At 58.1% G+C, this 14,904-nt stretch overlaps 2 protein-coding genes across 2 annotated transcripts; one reads left to right on the top strand and one right to left on the bottom strand.

Moving 5' to 3' along the window:
• Positions 1–8,251: 8,251 nt before the first annotated feature.
• GDF15 (growth differentiation factor 15) lies at positions 8,252–10,285 on the top strand. The gene is made up of 2 exons (XM_036399453.2): positions 8,252–8,585; positions 9,267–10,285. The coding sequence occupies exons 1-2, from the start codon at positions 8,264–8,266 to the stop codon at positions 10,061–10,063; spliced, it is 1,119 nt and encodes a 372-aa protein (XP_036255346.1). The 5' UTR covers positions 8,252–8,263; the 3' UTR covers positions 10,064–10,285.
• A 1,133-nt stretch (positions 10,286–11,418) lies between these two features.
• LOC118697009 (leucine-rich repeat-containing protein 25-like) lies at positions 11,419–14,077 on the bottom strand. The gene is made up of 3 exons (XM_036399446.1): positions 13,618–14,077; positions 12,596–13,433; positions 11,419–12,163 (listed from the first exon to the last, which is right to left on the bottom strand). Exons 1-3 carry the CDS (start codon positions 13,970–13,972, stop codon positions 12,043–12,045), a joined length of 1,314 nt encoding a protein of 437 aa, XP_036255339.1. The 5' UTR covers positions 13,973–14,077; the 3' UTR covers positions 11,419–12,042.
• Positions 14,078–14,904: the final 827 nt, after the last annotated feature.

The raw sequence follows: 14,904 nt of genomic DNA on the forward strand, positions 1-14,904 counted from the left end.
AGGTGAATTAAAATTTGGAAATCTGCTTTAAAATCCCAGGAAAAAGGAGTTTGGGAGGCTCTTGCCCTCAAGAATTCCTGGAGGTGAATTAAATTAGGAAATTTTATTTAAAATCCCAGGAAAAAGGAGTTTGGGAGGCTCTTGGCCTCAAGGATTCCTGGAGGTGAATTAAACTTCAAAATCTGCTTTAAAATCCCAGGAAAAAGGAGTTTGGGAGGCTCTTTATCTCAAGAATTCCTGGAGGTGAATTAAATTAGGAAATTTTATTTAAAATCCCAGGAAAAAGGAGCTTGGGAGGCTCTTGGCCTCAGGGATTCCTGTGGGATTTGGTCCTTGGGGATCCCCCCCAGCCTGAGGGGTTCTGTGGGGTGGCTGAAGGAATTTTTGATTTTTTTTGAGTTTTTGGGAGTGAAAATTGGAGTTCACCTTCCCCTGGAGCATCCCCCAAGCTCCGAAGCAGAGGGAGAGGTGGGAAGGGATGGAAAGGTCAGGAAAGAGGGTTTGGGGTGAGGTGGTGACAGAGCTCCCAGGGTTATTCCAGGTGTTCCCTGCAGGCTTGGAGACAACATTTAAAAAAAAACCAACAAAAAAAAAAACCCAAAAAAACCCTAAAAAAAAAACCCTAAAAAAGTTGCTGTGGTTTGGGATAAATGTGGGAGCTGTGGGGATGGTGATGGCCAGGGCAGGGAAGCGTTTCCCTGGGGCAGGGATGTGGGAATTGTCACCTCCACGGGGTTTGTGCTGCGGGAAGTCCCCGCTCGGGGCTGAGCTCACCTGGGGCCAGGTGTGGATGTGGCATCCAAGCCCCTCCCTGTGTCCGTGCTGACCCTTCCGGTGCCTCAGCCGCTGGAAATTGGGATTGGCCCAGGCGATCCCAGCGCAGGCCCCCAGGGCGGTTGGTTTGGGTGAGGAAAGGTCGGAAAAAAGAGAAAAGTTTAAAAATCCGCTGAATTTCTCCTGATGCTCAAATCACCCCGAGCTGGGTCTGGGTGGTCTCTGAGGTCCCTTCCAACCCAAACCATCCTGGGCTTCTCTGACTCCTTGCCCTGGTGGGGGGATTTTTTTTAGGGATTTTTTTTTTTTTTTAGGAATTTTTTAATAGGAATTGCGGGAGGAGAAGGAGGAGCTTCTTCAAACCAAAAATGGGAAAAGCCTGGAAAGGAGGGAATTGGGTGAATCCCACGCACAGGAGCTGCAGCAGTGATGATGATGATGATGATGATGATGGGCTGGCCAGGGGGACAGTGAGGGTTAATTCCATTTAATTCCTGGATTTCCCACTCCAGCCAAGGCTCAGACACAGAACTGCTGCAGGGGGGGAGTGGTGGTGTCCGAAATCTGACTGAAAATCGGGATTTTAGGCATAAAAAGTATTTTCTGTGCGTTTTTTTGGTTTTTGTTTTTATTCTGATTTCCAGATTTCACCCCACAGCGCAGGTGAAACCGTCAGCAATGAATTTGTACAGATCCTTTCCCAAAGTAACTCCCTCCCTCTTATCTCCTTTTACTGTAATACCTTATCCAATAATATTTTAACAGCCTAATTTTATTTTAATGATAGGAATTCCAGAGTTGCAAAGGCTCTTTCTAAATTTATTGACTTGGAGGAAACCCCACCCCCTTGTTGATACCATAAATACTCATCTTGATCTAGATGAATTTCTTATTTTTGCACCAGAATCCCTAAATTTTTTTTTTTTTTTTTTTTGCAGTATGAAGTGCACTTTTTCATAAAAAAAAAAAAAATCAAAAAAAAAAAAATCTTGTATTCCTGTCTGATGAGTGTCTTATGTGCTGAAAGGGAAATTCTGCCAAAACTCCAGAGCCGAGGGCGTTGTTCATTCTTCGAGGTGTTCACTGAGACCTGGGAATAAACCCAGTTTATTTTCAGGGCAGAACAGGGAAGGAAACGCCTCCCCACAGATGGGAATTGATGATGGGAAACGAAACCATCACTGCCCTTACAGAAAACTCCGTGGTTCTTCGAATTCCACCTTCGGGTGTTCGCCCGCACCAGCCTCCGCAATCACAAATGTTCGCTCTGATGATCAGGGAGTGCCTTGTCCTGTGCTGGGCCCACGCTTGGGAGGCAGGAGGGGATGGATTTACCCAGTGTGGGGTGGGAAAATTGGGCTGGAAACCCCTGAATTTGGTGGGGAAATCCCCATTTTTATCCCTGGGTGCTCCTCAGAGGCTGCGCTGAGCTCCCCAGGGGTGCTCACACGGGCCTGACACGGGCAGCAAACAGAGTTTGCTGCTCCATCCTCGTTTTTGGGTGGGCTAACCCAAATCCTGAGGGTTTTGCTGCTCCATCCTCGTTTTTGGGTGGGCTAACCCAAATCCTGAGGGTTTTGCTGCTCCATCCTCACTTTTGGTTGGGTTAACCCAAATCCTGATTATTTTGGTCTTCCATCATCATTTTTGGTTGGATTCACCCAAATCCTGAGGGGTTTTGCTCTTCCATCCTCATTTTTGGTTGGGTTAACCCAATTCCTGAGGGTTTTACTCTTCCATCCTCATTTTCGTTTGGGTTAACCCAAATCCTGATTATTTCGCTGTTCCATCCTCACTTTTGGTTGAGGTAACCCAAATCCTGATTATTTTGCTCTTCCATCCTCATTTTTGGTTGGGTTAACCCAATTCTTGAGAATTTCGCCGTCCCATTCCTCATTTTTGGTTGGGTTAACCCAATTCTTGAGAATTTCGCCGTCCCATTCCTCATTTTTGGTTGGGTTAACCCAATTCCTGATGGTTTTGCCGTCTCCCTTTGGGCTGAGGTGTTTGTCCTGACCCTTTCCCAGCCCTGGGGTGCTCCGTGTGTCCCTTTGTGAAGCCCCCCAGTGTCTGTGTGGGCGTCTCAGGTGTCACCTCGTGCTTGTCAGGGCTCCTGGAGCGCCAGTCCCAGCCCTCTGGGGTTTCTGTCGTGTTCTTGCAGTGCCTTGTAAATCCCAACAACCCCCATGGCCCCGAGGGGCTGTGGGGTCCCAGCTTGTACTGCCAGACTGGACTTTGTAACTGAGGATTTGAACCCCTGTTTCAAAGGAAATAAAAGAGTTTAACTCTGACTCTTGAGTGTCCTTCACCCTCGTGGGTTTTAAAGGTGGTGGTTGGGACAAACCTGTTGCCCTGTCCACCCTAAATCCTGTCCCCAAGTGTCACATCCACATCTTTGCTCCTAAATCCTGTCCCCAAGTGTCACACTCACTCCTTTACCCCTAAATCCTGTCCCCAAGTGTCACACCCACATCTTTACCCCTAAATCCTGTCCCCAAGTGTCACACCCACATCTTTGCCCCTAAATCCTGTCCCAAAGTGCCACACCCACTCCTTTGCCCCTAAATCCTGTCCCCAGGTGTCACATCCACTCCTTTACCCCCTCCAGGGATGGGAACTCTGTGCTGGCAGCTTTAAGGCTTCTCTCTCTCCCTGCTCAGTGTGCCTTTCCCTCCCTGCCCACATCCCAGAGCTGCAGATGGATATGCTTTATATCCTCTATATTCACTATATTCTCTATGGGATATTCTCTATATTCTCTATATTATATTCTCTGTATCCTCTATATTCTCTATATCCTCTATAGGATATTCTCTATATTCTCTATATTGTCTATAGGATATTCTCTATATTCTCTATATTCTCTATAGGATATTCTTTATATTCTCTATAGGATATTCTCTATATTCTATTCTCTATATTCTCCATATTCTCTTTTCTATATTCTCTACATTTTCTGTATTTTCTACATTCTCTATATTCGCTATATTCTCTGTATTCTCTTTTCTATATTCTCCATATTTTCTGTATTTTCTATATTCTCTATATTCGCTATATTCTCTGTATTCTCTTTTCTATATTCTCTACATTTTCTGTATTTTCTACATTCTCTATATTCGCTATATTCTCTGTATTCTCTTTTCTATATTCTCCATATTTTCTGTATTTTCTATATTCTCTATATTCGCTATATTCTCTGTATTCTCTTTTCTATATTCTCCATATTTTCTGTATTTTCTATATTCTCTATATTTGCTATATTCTCTATATTTTCTGTGTTTTCTATATTTGCTATATTTTCTGTGTTTTCTATATTTTCTATATTTTCTGTGTTTTCTATATTTTCTATATTCTCTATATTCTCTGTATTCTCTTTTCTATATTTTCTGTGTTTTCTATATTTTCTGTATTCTCTTTTCTATATTTTCTGTGTTTTCTATATTTTCTGTATTCTCTGTATTCTCTATATTCTCTGTATTTTCCATAGTCTCCATATTCTCCATGTTCTGTGCTGCAGGATGGGATTTTCTTGTCCTATTCCCAGCCAGCCCCGTGGCTCCAGCCTGGGGGAAGCCCCTGGGCGCTGCCCCTTGGGAAGCACAAACGTCCTGGTGCCAAAGCATCTCCAAAGAGAGAGGAAGGTGACTGTGGGGTGATGAGGACTTCCCAAGGCAGATTTCCATTTTTGGTGGTCGGACCAGAGGCATTTCCTGCCCTTTCCAGGCTGAGGGGGTTGGGAATCCGAGTTAATCTTTGACCGTGGGTGCAGCCCAGGCAGGAATTTCTTTGTCCAAGTGGAGCAGAAGTCTCATTTTTGGGAGATGCCGTAAACTCGCAGCAAAGGGGGAGAAATGTGGTTCCTGCTGTGACGGGGCAAAAGCTGCTTTTTTTTTTTCTTGCTGAGCCACCGTGGTTGGCTTTGATTTAGAAACATCCAAAGGTCACCTCAGCGTCCACTCTGCTGATCTGTCCTGACAGCAGCCAGCGCTGGGAAAACTCGGGCTGTGCCTTCCCAACCATCCCACGCTGGCAGCAGAGGGACAGCCCTGAGTCCTGTCCCTCTGTGTCCCTCTGTGTCCCTCTACAGCCCTGATTCCTGTCCCTTTGTGTCCCTCTCCAGCCCTGAATCCCTGAGTCCTGTCCCTCTGTGTCCCTCTCCAACCCTGAATCCCTGAATCCTGTCCCTCTGTGCCCCTCTCCAGCCCTGAGTCCTGCCCCTCTGTGTCCCACTGTGTCCCTCTCCAACCCTGAGTCCTGCCTCTCTGTGCCCCTCGCCAGCCCTGAAATGGGGTGGGATGGAGCAAACCCCACCTGGCGTTTCCCATCCCAAATAATTCCTGGAACCTCCAGCTTCCCCTGAACCCCAAGAGCTGCCTGGATCTTCCTGTGCTGGAAGCAGCAGCCAGCCCTTCTTAGCCTTTGGTTATAAAAACACCATGGGAAACCATGAACTGCCTTTTTTGCAGGGAATCTCCCCCCTGCAGCATCCACCTTGCTCAGCCCGAGTGGGTTTGGGAGCACTGAGGTCCTGTAGGGCGTGGGAAGGACCTGGTCCCTCTCTGTCGCTCCCAGGGCTGATGCCACCAGTTCCCAGAGGTCTCTGGGCACTTTTTGGGGATCCTTTGCTCAACAGCTGTGAGGAACTGATAGCCCTAAAATCTGGAAGGCAGCACTTCCCCTCTTGCCACTTGTGGTAAGGAGCTCTGCAAAAAAACCCAAATTTTCTGCCAGCTCGGGCAGCTGCAGGGAATTCCCCGCATTTGGGGGAATTGGAGCCCTCTGGAGCCCCCTGCTCTGTGTCCTAACCAGGCTCCACACCCACCACCAGCATCTGGAGAAGGGAAAAACGTGATTTGTTTGGAGTTACAGAATGGTTTTGTTGGAAGGGACCTTAAAGCTCATCCCTGCCATGGGCAGGGACACCTTCCACTGTCCCAGGGTGCTCCAAGCCCCACCCGAGCTGGCCTTGGGCACCTCCACATCTTTCCAGTGTGGAAACCGGAGCTTCTCCTGGGCTTCCCAGAGCTCGATGCTCCTCACCCTCGGCCCATCCCAGCTGCTCTTCCCCTGGGAACAGCGATCCCCTGCTCCAGATCCACGCCAGGAGAGCTGAGCCGAGATGAGGGACCCCCATGGGATGCATTGGCTGGAGAGGAAGCTGGGAAAAGGCCCCCATGAGCCCTCTCCAGCCCCGAGTGTGTCCAGGAAGAGCTGAGGAAACGTAGGTGCAGAGGCTGCGCAATCCCCTCTCGCAGGCCGGTGAGGACACGCTGGGACATTTCATCATCCCTCACTCAGGATCAAACCACTGCTCCCAAAATCCCTCTTTTATGGCCCTGTAAATCTCCGGCTTCCACTGCTGGCGCCTTTGGGGGAAAACATCCGGCTCCAGCACCCTTTGATGCTCTGGGAGTGCGTCACTCCTGGATGTGGGGCTCGCAGAAAATCCATTGCAACAGCAGAACTTCGGGATTTCGGGGTTTCTGACGGGTCTTGCTCAATGTCACCGGAGAGGTCGGGGCCTCTTCCTGCACCCAGATGTGCCAAGGGCTCCATTTTGGCTCTGGATCAGCACATTTGGCACCCTGGGCATGGTGGAAGGGAGGGAATGGTGCGGTGGTTCTGCCCTTGTGGTGCCCTCCTGGCTGATGCTCCCTCTCCTTTCCTGCCTGGATTTGGGGGGCTGGAGGGCTGCAATCACCCTGGCTGATGAAATCCCTGGGAGAGGAATCGCAGCAGCCCCACAGGGGCTCTGGGGATTCCCTGTGGGAAGGTGCTCCAGGAGGGGGGTTCAGCCCTCCCCAGCTGCTGGAGGGTGATGGGTGATGGCCCACACGGGATAAAACCCTGCAGATAAACCTGAGCCTTCCCTGTGAGCCACACGTGGGAAAAGCACTGAAATGGGGAGGGCACCTGGGGGACTCCTGCTCCTCCTCACCCATCCTGCAAGGACGGATCCAGAGCAGGGCAGCAGAGCCAGAGCCGGGGCAATCCCCTCCACATGGCCCTGCTCATCCGGACAAACTTCCCCTTCCCGTGCTTTAGGGTGAAACTTCTCCCGTGTTTTAGGGTGAAAATTCTTCCTGTGTTTTAGGGTGAAATTTCTTTCCTGTGTTTTAGGGTGAAATTTCTTCCCCATGTTTTAGGGTGAAATTTCTTTCCTGTGTTTTAGGGTGAAAGTTCTTCCCCGTGTTTTAGGGTGAAAATTCTTTCCTGTGTTTTATTATGGTGAAATTTCTTCCCCGTGTTTTAGGGTGAAATTTCTTCCCCGTGTTTTAGGGTGAAACTTCTTCCCCAAGTTTTAGGGTGAAAATTCTTCCCCGTGTTTTAGGCTTTGCCTCAGGCAACCCCTTGAGAGCCCGGGTGAGAAAAGCCGGGGCAGGGCTGGAGCGGAGTCCGGCGGAGGAGCGGGGACAAACAGCCGTAAATCACGGGATTGGAGCGGGACAAACAGCCCCGAATCACGGGATTAGCGCCCGTTCCTCCCCGGCGGGAGCACAGCCGCAGCCGGGGCGCTTGGATGGACCTCAGGACATTCGGGAATGGCCTCGCCTGCCCCGGGGGGCCCTGCCCGTTTCCTCCCGCCACCGGCAGCTCCTCGTCCCTGTGCTCGCGGCTTTCTGGTCCGAGCATCCCTGAGGAGAAGCCGGGAGAGGGGCGGTGCAGCGCTGGCCCCGGGGGTCGTTGCCAGCCCGGGTTTGCCCTGCCCAGCCCCGCTCTGGCACGGCGCTGCCCGGCGCACGCGGCCCCGCTGGACCCGTGCCACCGGCGTGCCCGGGCTCCATCCCGGCTGCCTCCCTTTGGGATGACGTAACCCCGGCCACGGTTGCCTCAGAAGGATCCAGGCCCCCCGAACCCATCTCCCGGCCTCACCTGTCCGGTGGGACAAGGTCGGGTCCCGATCCTCCCCCCGCTCCATGCCCGCTCCGCTGGGATTTTGGGATTTTGGGATTTCGGGAAGGGGCGGATCGCGATAACAGCGACCCGAGCCGCGAATCGCGATAACAGCGACCCGAGCCGCGAGGTGCAGGCCAGGAGAGGTGGCTGAGGACGCGAGGATGGGAAACCCGTGCTTGGGACGCTCCCGCCTCGCACATCATCCCCTCTCCATCACCCCCAGGGGGATTCCCCGAGCCGCGCCATCCGCGGGGAAAAGCGCAGGTAGAAGGGAAATGTTTGGGTCTGAAAAGGAATGTTCCTTTTTTTCTTTAATCTCCGCAGCTGCAAACCAGCTCGGACATCACCCGGCTCCAGCTCTCTCGGAGCTGCTGCTGGAAATCCCAGCGGAGAGCAGAAATTCCTGCTGGGAGTTCTCTCCGGCGTCACCCTCGGGGAGGGGGGACGGAGGGCGGGCAAAGTTCGGCTCCTATAAAGTCAGGTCTGGTCCTCTTCATTCATTCCCCTGCCAGCGCGGCCGGCAGCAGCACGTCCAGCCTTTGCAGAGGAGCTGGGAGCAAATCCTGCCCCGGAGCCGGCGGATTCCCGCAGGATGCTGCCGAGGGGAGCGATGCCGCGGGCCGCCCTCACCTGCCTGCAGCTCCTGCTGCTGCTCTGGGCCGCGCATTCCCGGCCCCACACGCGGGACCAGGACAGGCTCCAGCTGGAAGCCGTCAAAAAGGAGATCCTGGAGCGGCTGGGGATGCCGGCTCCCCCCGCCGTCCGGCACCGCCTGGACCCGGAGAGCATCCAGAGAGCGCAGCGGCTCTACCGGCGCAAAGTGGCGGAGCTGGCGGGGAACCGGAGCCGGGAGGAGGAGGAGGAGGAGGAGGAGGAGGAAGCCGTGCCCAGGCTGCACCGCCTGACCCCCACCTGTAAGTGGCCGTGGCTCCGTGTCACCCCCCGGGCCCCGTGGCCCCCGCACGAGTGTCGCAGCGTGTCCCGGCCCCGGGAATGTCACCCCGGGGACATGACCGGGCATGCAGCACCGTGGCCGCGCTCATCCTCGTCCTGCTCCTTCCTTTGCCCTGGAAGTGGGGAGGAGCCGCCGCTGGAGCCGTTTTGCCTAAAACCACAAAAAATCGGCGGGTTCGGGGGTGAAAGCTTTGATCATCCAGGTCGGGGGCTCGGAGCGGCCCTCGAGGGGTTTGGGGGTGAGCGGGAGGGGGAAGTGAGGCGCCATCCCCCCGATCCCCAGCTTCTGCTCCAGTTTGGGGGTTTATCTGCGTCTGGAGGGGACTTCAATAATTACATAAGTTAATGAATATAAAAATTTAATTAATTTAAATAATTCCCCTCCTGCTGCTTGGGCTGGGTGGGGACAGTCGGGGGCTGGGTGCGGGTGCTCCGGTGGGTCCTGGGACGCCTTCTCTGGCCCCAGGAAAGCTGAGACCCTCCAGCCGGGAAGGGATGGGAGGCTGGAATTTCCAGCATCCCTCAGGATGTGGGTGATTCCCTGGAAGCAAAGGCTTGGCTGCCCGGCCGGAGCTGATCCCAAGCCTGGGCTGATGAGGAATTCCTGTCTCTTACATCAGCTGTCACCTCTGTCCCCGCAGTGCTGCCCTGGCTGGACATCCCCGAGGGACACCAGGACCCTCAAGGCCACCGGCATCCCCAGGGACACCGGGGGCCCCTCGGCCCCTACCGCTACCACCTCCTGCTGTCCCGCACCGCGGATTTCCACCGGCAGCTCCGCGTGGTGCAGGCGGAGCTGAAGCTCCTCAAGCAGCCGCTGTCCCCTCCCGGCGCTTCGGTGCCACCTCGGGTCACCATCTCCACCCTGCCGGGGGCCGGGGGCAGCCCCCAGCTGCTGCGGAGCCAGGAGCTGCCGCGGGATTCCCTCAGCCTGGACCTGACAGGAGCCATCCAGCCCTGGCTGGCCGGGCCCGAGCCCGCGCTGCGCCTGCAGCTGGAGTTCAGCGCCGACATCTCGGGCGCCCTGGCCACCGCCGGGGGGGAAACGCTGGAGCTGGAGGTGCAAACCCTGGAGAAGCCGCCCCGGGCGGCCAGGAGAGCTCGGGGGCTGGAGGAGGAGTGCGGGAAGAGCGACGGGAGGTGCTGCCTGAAGTCGCTGAGGGTCTCCTTCCAGGACATCGGCTGGGCGGACTGGGTGATCGCCCCCAACAGCTACCACATGAGGTTCTGCGAGGGCTCCTGCCCGCACAACTACAAACCGGCCAGCATGCACGCCCAGATCCAATCCAGAGTGCACTCCCTGTCCAAGGCTGCCCCTGCTCCCTGCTGCGTCCCTGCTGGCTACGACCCCATGGTGCTGATGCACCTGGACAGCCAGGGCAGGCTGGTGTCCAGCCTCTTCGAGGACATGCTGGTCACCAGGTGCCACTGTGCCTGACAGCTCCAGCTCTGCCCGTCCCGGCGGGGCAAAGCCATCCCGACTCCTGGCAGCTCCAGCATCCCAAAATCCAGGTCCTGCAGCGCCAAGTGACTCCAACCAGCCCTGGATCCACTCAGCCATGGGGTCTCCAGCATCAGAATCCCAAAATCCAGATCCTGGGGCACCAAGTGGCTCCACACCAGCCCTGGATCCAGCACTGAGCTCAGCCAAGGGGTCTCCAGCATCTCAAAATCCAGGTCCTGGGGCACCACTGAGCTCAGCCAAGGGGTCTCCAGCATCAGAATCCCAAAATCCAGGTCCTGGGGCACCAAGTGGCTCCACACCAGCCCTGGCTCTGCTTCAGCCCTGGGCTCTCCAGCTCTGCCACCCAGCCCAGCCCCAGCATCTCCAGTTGTGACCTCTCTACCAAGATAATTATTCCTCTGTCTCTTCTCCAGTTTAAATCCACATTTCATCGAGCAGGTGGATCCTTCCCACCCAAGAGACCCCCGATGTGCTGGGGTGGGTCCGTGCCCAGGTGTTCATGTCCCACTCCAAACCCTCTTCTCTGCTTAGAGACTTATTTATGAAACCCAGTTATTTATTTCTAACTTATTGTATTTTATAGCAAAATATCCTTTTTTTTTGGGGGGGGGGAAGAGGGAAGACCTTTTGTGGTTTTCTGTTTTATATATTTCTATGAAACCCAAAGGATGTAATAATCATGAATAAAGTGATTGTAACAGGGGTTCTGGCTGCTCCTCCTGCACACCTGGGGGGCTCTGACAGCCCCTCAGACCCTCAGCTCCCCTGGGATCTGCCTCCACATGGATTTGCTGGTAAATCCTCAGGGGTTTCCAGCGCCAGCATGTGAGTAATGCCTGGGCACTGCTCCCAGAGACCTTTGAGTTGTTTGTGTCCTTGGGAAGGGCACCGGGCACTGCTCTGACCCCTGGGGGTGACCATTGCCCCATTTCCAGGTGCCTCCAGCCCCACGGGCACCAAAGGGATGGGGGGAACGCCCCTGGGATGTTGGTGGCACACACGGTGTCCCCAAGGGCTCCCCACGGCCCCGTGGGGTGGCTCTGCTGTCACAGCTCCGTTCTGTCCCCTCTTGGGGCTGTGCTGGGCTCGGCAGCTCCTGCTGGGGACCCTGGGGCAGGTGAAATACGGGACCTCTGCTGTGGGGTGGGGATTTGGGGGTCAGGGTCTGAGGGCTGCAAGCTGAGATGGCCTCTCTGGGGACAGGGCCTGGACAGACCTGGCTTTTGGTCCCTTGGGACCCCCACTTTGGGGACACAGACTCTGGGAACCCCCAGGAAAACCCCATGTCCTGCCCAGGGCTTCCCACAGACCACAAGCTACGCGGGTAATTAGAGATAATTAAACCATTTAATGGGGCACAGTGAATCCTCCCAGAGACTGGGGGGACACCCAGACAAGCCATGGGCTCCCTATGCCCCAACAGCTCTGGGCCTCGCCAGGAGGAGTGAAAAAAGGAACTTTTGCTTTTTCTTTGCTCCCCAAAGCAGCAGATTTAGCAGGAAAAGATTGAGCAGGTGGCACCGGATGTCCCCAACCGCCAGGCGAGCTCTCCATCGGCTCGAAAGGGGAAGAGGAAGCCGAGGCCGTGGTCAGCCCCGCTGAGCCCGTGCCGAGCCGGCCCCGGCTCCTCCCGCGGCCCCGGGCGTGCCCCGGCCCCGCGGCTCCGGTGCCGCTGCCGGCGGATGCGGCCGAGGCGGCCCCGCGGTCGGTGGCCGCAGCCCCGGGAGGAAATGTCAGCTCAGCCCTCAGCTCCGCCTGAGAACTGGGGCGAAGGAGGGAGCCGGGGCTGCCAAAAAACCCAAAAAACCCCGCAGAAGGCGCTGCCACAGGATGTGCGTGGGAACCACGCGTGGCCCCGCAGGGGAACGTCCCCGTCCCCTCTGGGCTGGGGCACGGCCAGGGAAAGGGACACAGAGCGTCCCCCCAGACCTCCCGGCGCCCCCCCCAGCCCCTCACGGGTCAGGGGTGAGGTAGATGTCCTCGGTGGCGCCCAGAGTGTTGGCGTAGATGGGCTGGTCCCCGGGATCGGCCGTGCCCTCCAGGAAATAATCCTCGTGCAGCAGGACCTGGGGGCTGGGACAGGGAATGACACGGCTGGGAGGGCATGGGAAGGGTGGGAAGGATGAACAGGATGGGATGGCACAGCATGGGGTGGCATGGGATGGGATGGGATGGGATGGGATGGGATGGGATGGGATGGGATGGGATGGGATGGGATGGGATGGGATGAGGATGGGATGGGATGGGATGGGATGGGATGGGATGGGATGGGATGGGATGGGATGGGATGGGATGGGATGGGATGGGATGAGGATGTAAAGGGCTGGATGGGATGGGATGGGGTAGGATGGGATGGGATGGGATGAAGATGGGATGGGATGGCAGGTTCAGCACAGGATGGAGCGGGATGAGGCCGGATGGGGCAGGACCACACATCGGGGCACAGGGCAGCAGGGAGGGGGTGGAACATTCCCGGAATGCGCATTCCCTGTGCCGGAGCCTCACCTGTAGCGCGGCTCCTGCCACGCCGGGGCCGATCCCGCCGGGGCCCGGCCGGGACTCACGAAGACGTTCTCGTAGTCGGGGCCGTCGGTGGCGTCGGCGCCGCCGCTCCCGGTGTCCCGGCTGATGTAGCGGGGCTGGCGGAGGCTCCCAGCGGGATCCTGCTTCCCCCTTGCCCCGCCGCCCACCCCGGCTCCCGCTCTCCTCCGCCGGTACCAAACCGCGGCCACCAGCGCTGCCACCAGCGCGGCCACCCCGGCCACCAGCCCGGCCACCAGCGCTGCCACCAGCCCCGCGCCCGGCCCGCACTCCCGGCCGTGGAACTCCGTGACGTTGAAGGGATGCCCGTGCGAGGTGAGGCACCGGCAGCGGATCCCCCTGCGGGCACAGGGGGCCAGGACGGTGCCCAGCACGTCGCAGCGGCAGGAGACGCTCAGGGAGCGCAGCGAGGGCTGGAAGGCGGCGGGGGGCACGGCGGGGAGGGGGTTCCCCTCCAGGCTCAGGCTCCGCAGCGCCGTGGCGTTGCTGAAGAAGCCGTGGGGCAGCTCCCGCAGCCGGTTCTCCGCCAGGTCCAGCTCCTCCAGCTGCGGCCCCAGGCGGGCCGAGGGGCTCAGGGCCTCGATGCCGTTGTGCCGCAGCCGCAGCCGGCGGTGCCCCCGGAGCGGGCTCCAGTCCAGCTCGGCACAGCCGCTGCTCCTGTTGGTCAGGTCCAGCTCTGGGGAAATGTCCAGCATCAGAGGGAAACAGGGGGACACGAGGAGTATGGGGGTCACGGGGAGCAGCAGCAGCAGCAGCAGCGGGGCCGCAGGGACCCCCATGGTCCTTCCACTGCAGCGGGAGCCTGGTGGGAAACGGGAATCAGGAGACCCCCATTGGCACCGGATCCCCCCTCCCAGTGCAAACCAGCGCAGCCCAGTCCGGCCCCCACCCCAGGGCCGCTATCGCAGGGCTGGGCAGCTCCTGGCGGTCCCAGTGGGGCATTTCCTGCCCCCCTTCCCCCTCCCAAGCACGGCAGCCCCACTCGCCTGCGCTCCGGCCGCTGCTGCCTGGTGTGGGGAAGAGGAACAGGCGGGTCCGGCTGTCCCGTGTCACCCGGCCAGGGCGTAGCCGGCCCCGGGGGGGCGGGGGGGGCAGCACCCCCACGTCAGCACCCCCTGACCCCTGGCAGAGCCCCGCTCCTTTCCTGGGGGGCTGAGCACCCCCCCGGCGCTGGCTGAGCGTCCCGGCGACCCCGGTGACCCGAGGGGTGGGGGACACGCGCGGGGGCACAGAGACCCCCCCCGGCAGCACAGGGACCCCCCGAGTATGAGGGGACCCCGGGGCCGGGTGGGACCCAGGGGACTCTGTGGCTGTGTCCCCTGGCAGGGTGGGTGTCCCCATCCCGGTGTCCCCTCCCCGTGTCTGCAGCTCAGTGTCCCGAGTGCATCGTGCTCGTGTCCACTCCCCATGTCCGAGCCCCCTCCGGTGTCCGTGTCCCTCCACGTCCACCCCTGTGTCCATCCCTGTCCCCCCGTGTCCCCCCCGTGTCCCCCCGTGTCCCCCCCGTGTCTCCCCCGTGTCCCCCCGTGTCCCCCCGTGTCACACCATGTCCGTGTCCGCCCCCTGGTGTCCGAGTCCCTTCGTGACTACCTGCTCCCATTCCTGTCCGTGTGTCCCCCCGTCGTGTCCGTGTGTCCCCCTCGTGTCCGTGTCCCTGTATGCCCAACCCCTCGCATGTGTCCACCCCGTCGTGTCCACGTCCACCTGTCACATCCGTGGCCCTCTGTGTCGCGTGTCTGTGGCCACCCCCTCGTGTCCCTCCAGGACCATCCTATCTCCATCCCCTCGTGTCGCTGCCCTTTTAAGTCCACCCCATCGCCTCCGCGTCCACCCTGTCACATCCGTGTCCCTCTGTGTCCCCCGTGTCCCCCTGTGCCCCCCCCTCCCATGTCCACCCCTTCATGTCCGTGCCCACCCTTTCTTGTCCGTGTCCCTCCGTGCCCATCCCCTCGCGTCCGTGTCCGCCCTGCCGCATGTCCACCCCCTGTACCCTCCGTGTCCGCGCCCACCCCCTCGTGTCCCTCCGTGACCACTGTGCCCGTGTCCCCTCGTGTCCCTGCCCCTTTAACTCACCCCCTCGTGTCCCTGACCCCCCGTGTGCCCCCTCCCTGGATGCCCACCCCCCTCGTGTCCCTGACCCCCCTCGTGTCCTCGCCCCTCCATGCCCACCCCCCCCCGCCTGCGTCCCCCGTGTCCGTGCCCACTCCTCGCCCCCGCGTCCCCGCGTCCACCCCCTCGGCTCCGCGTCCACCCAGCCCCATCCGCGCCGCCCT

This window comes from Molothrus ater, chromosome 26 (assembly GCF_012460135.2).
Source record: "Molothrus ater isolate BHLD 08-10-18 breed brown headed cowbird chromosome 26, BPBGC_Mater_1.1, whole genome shotgun sequence".
Lineage (NCBI taxonomy): Eukaryota > Metazoa > Chordata > Aves > Passeriformes > Icteridae > Molothrus > Molothrus ater.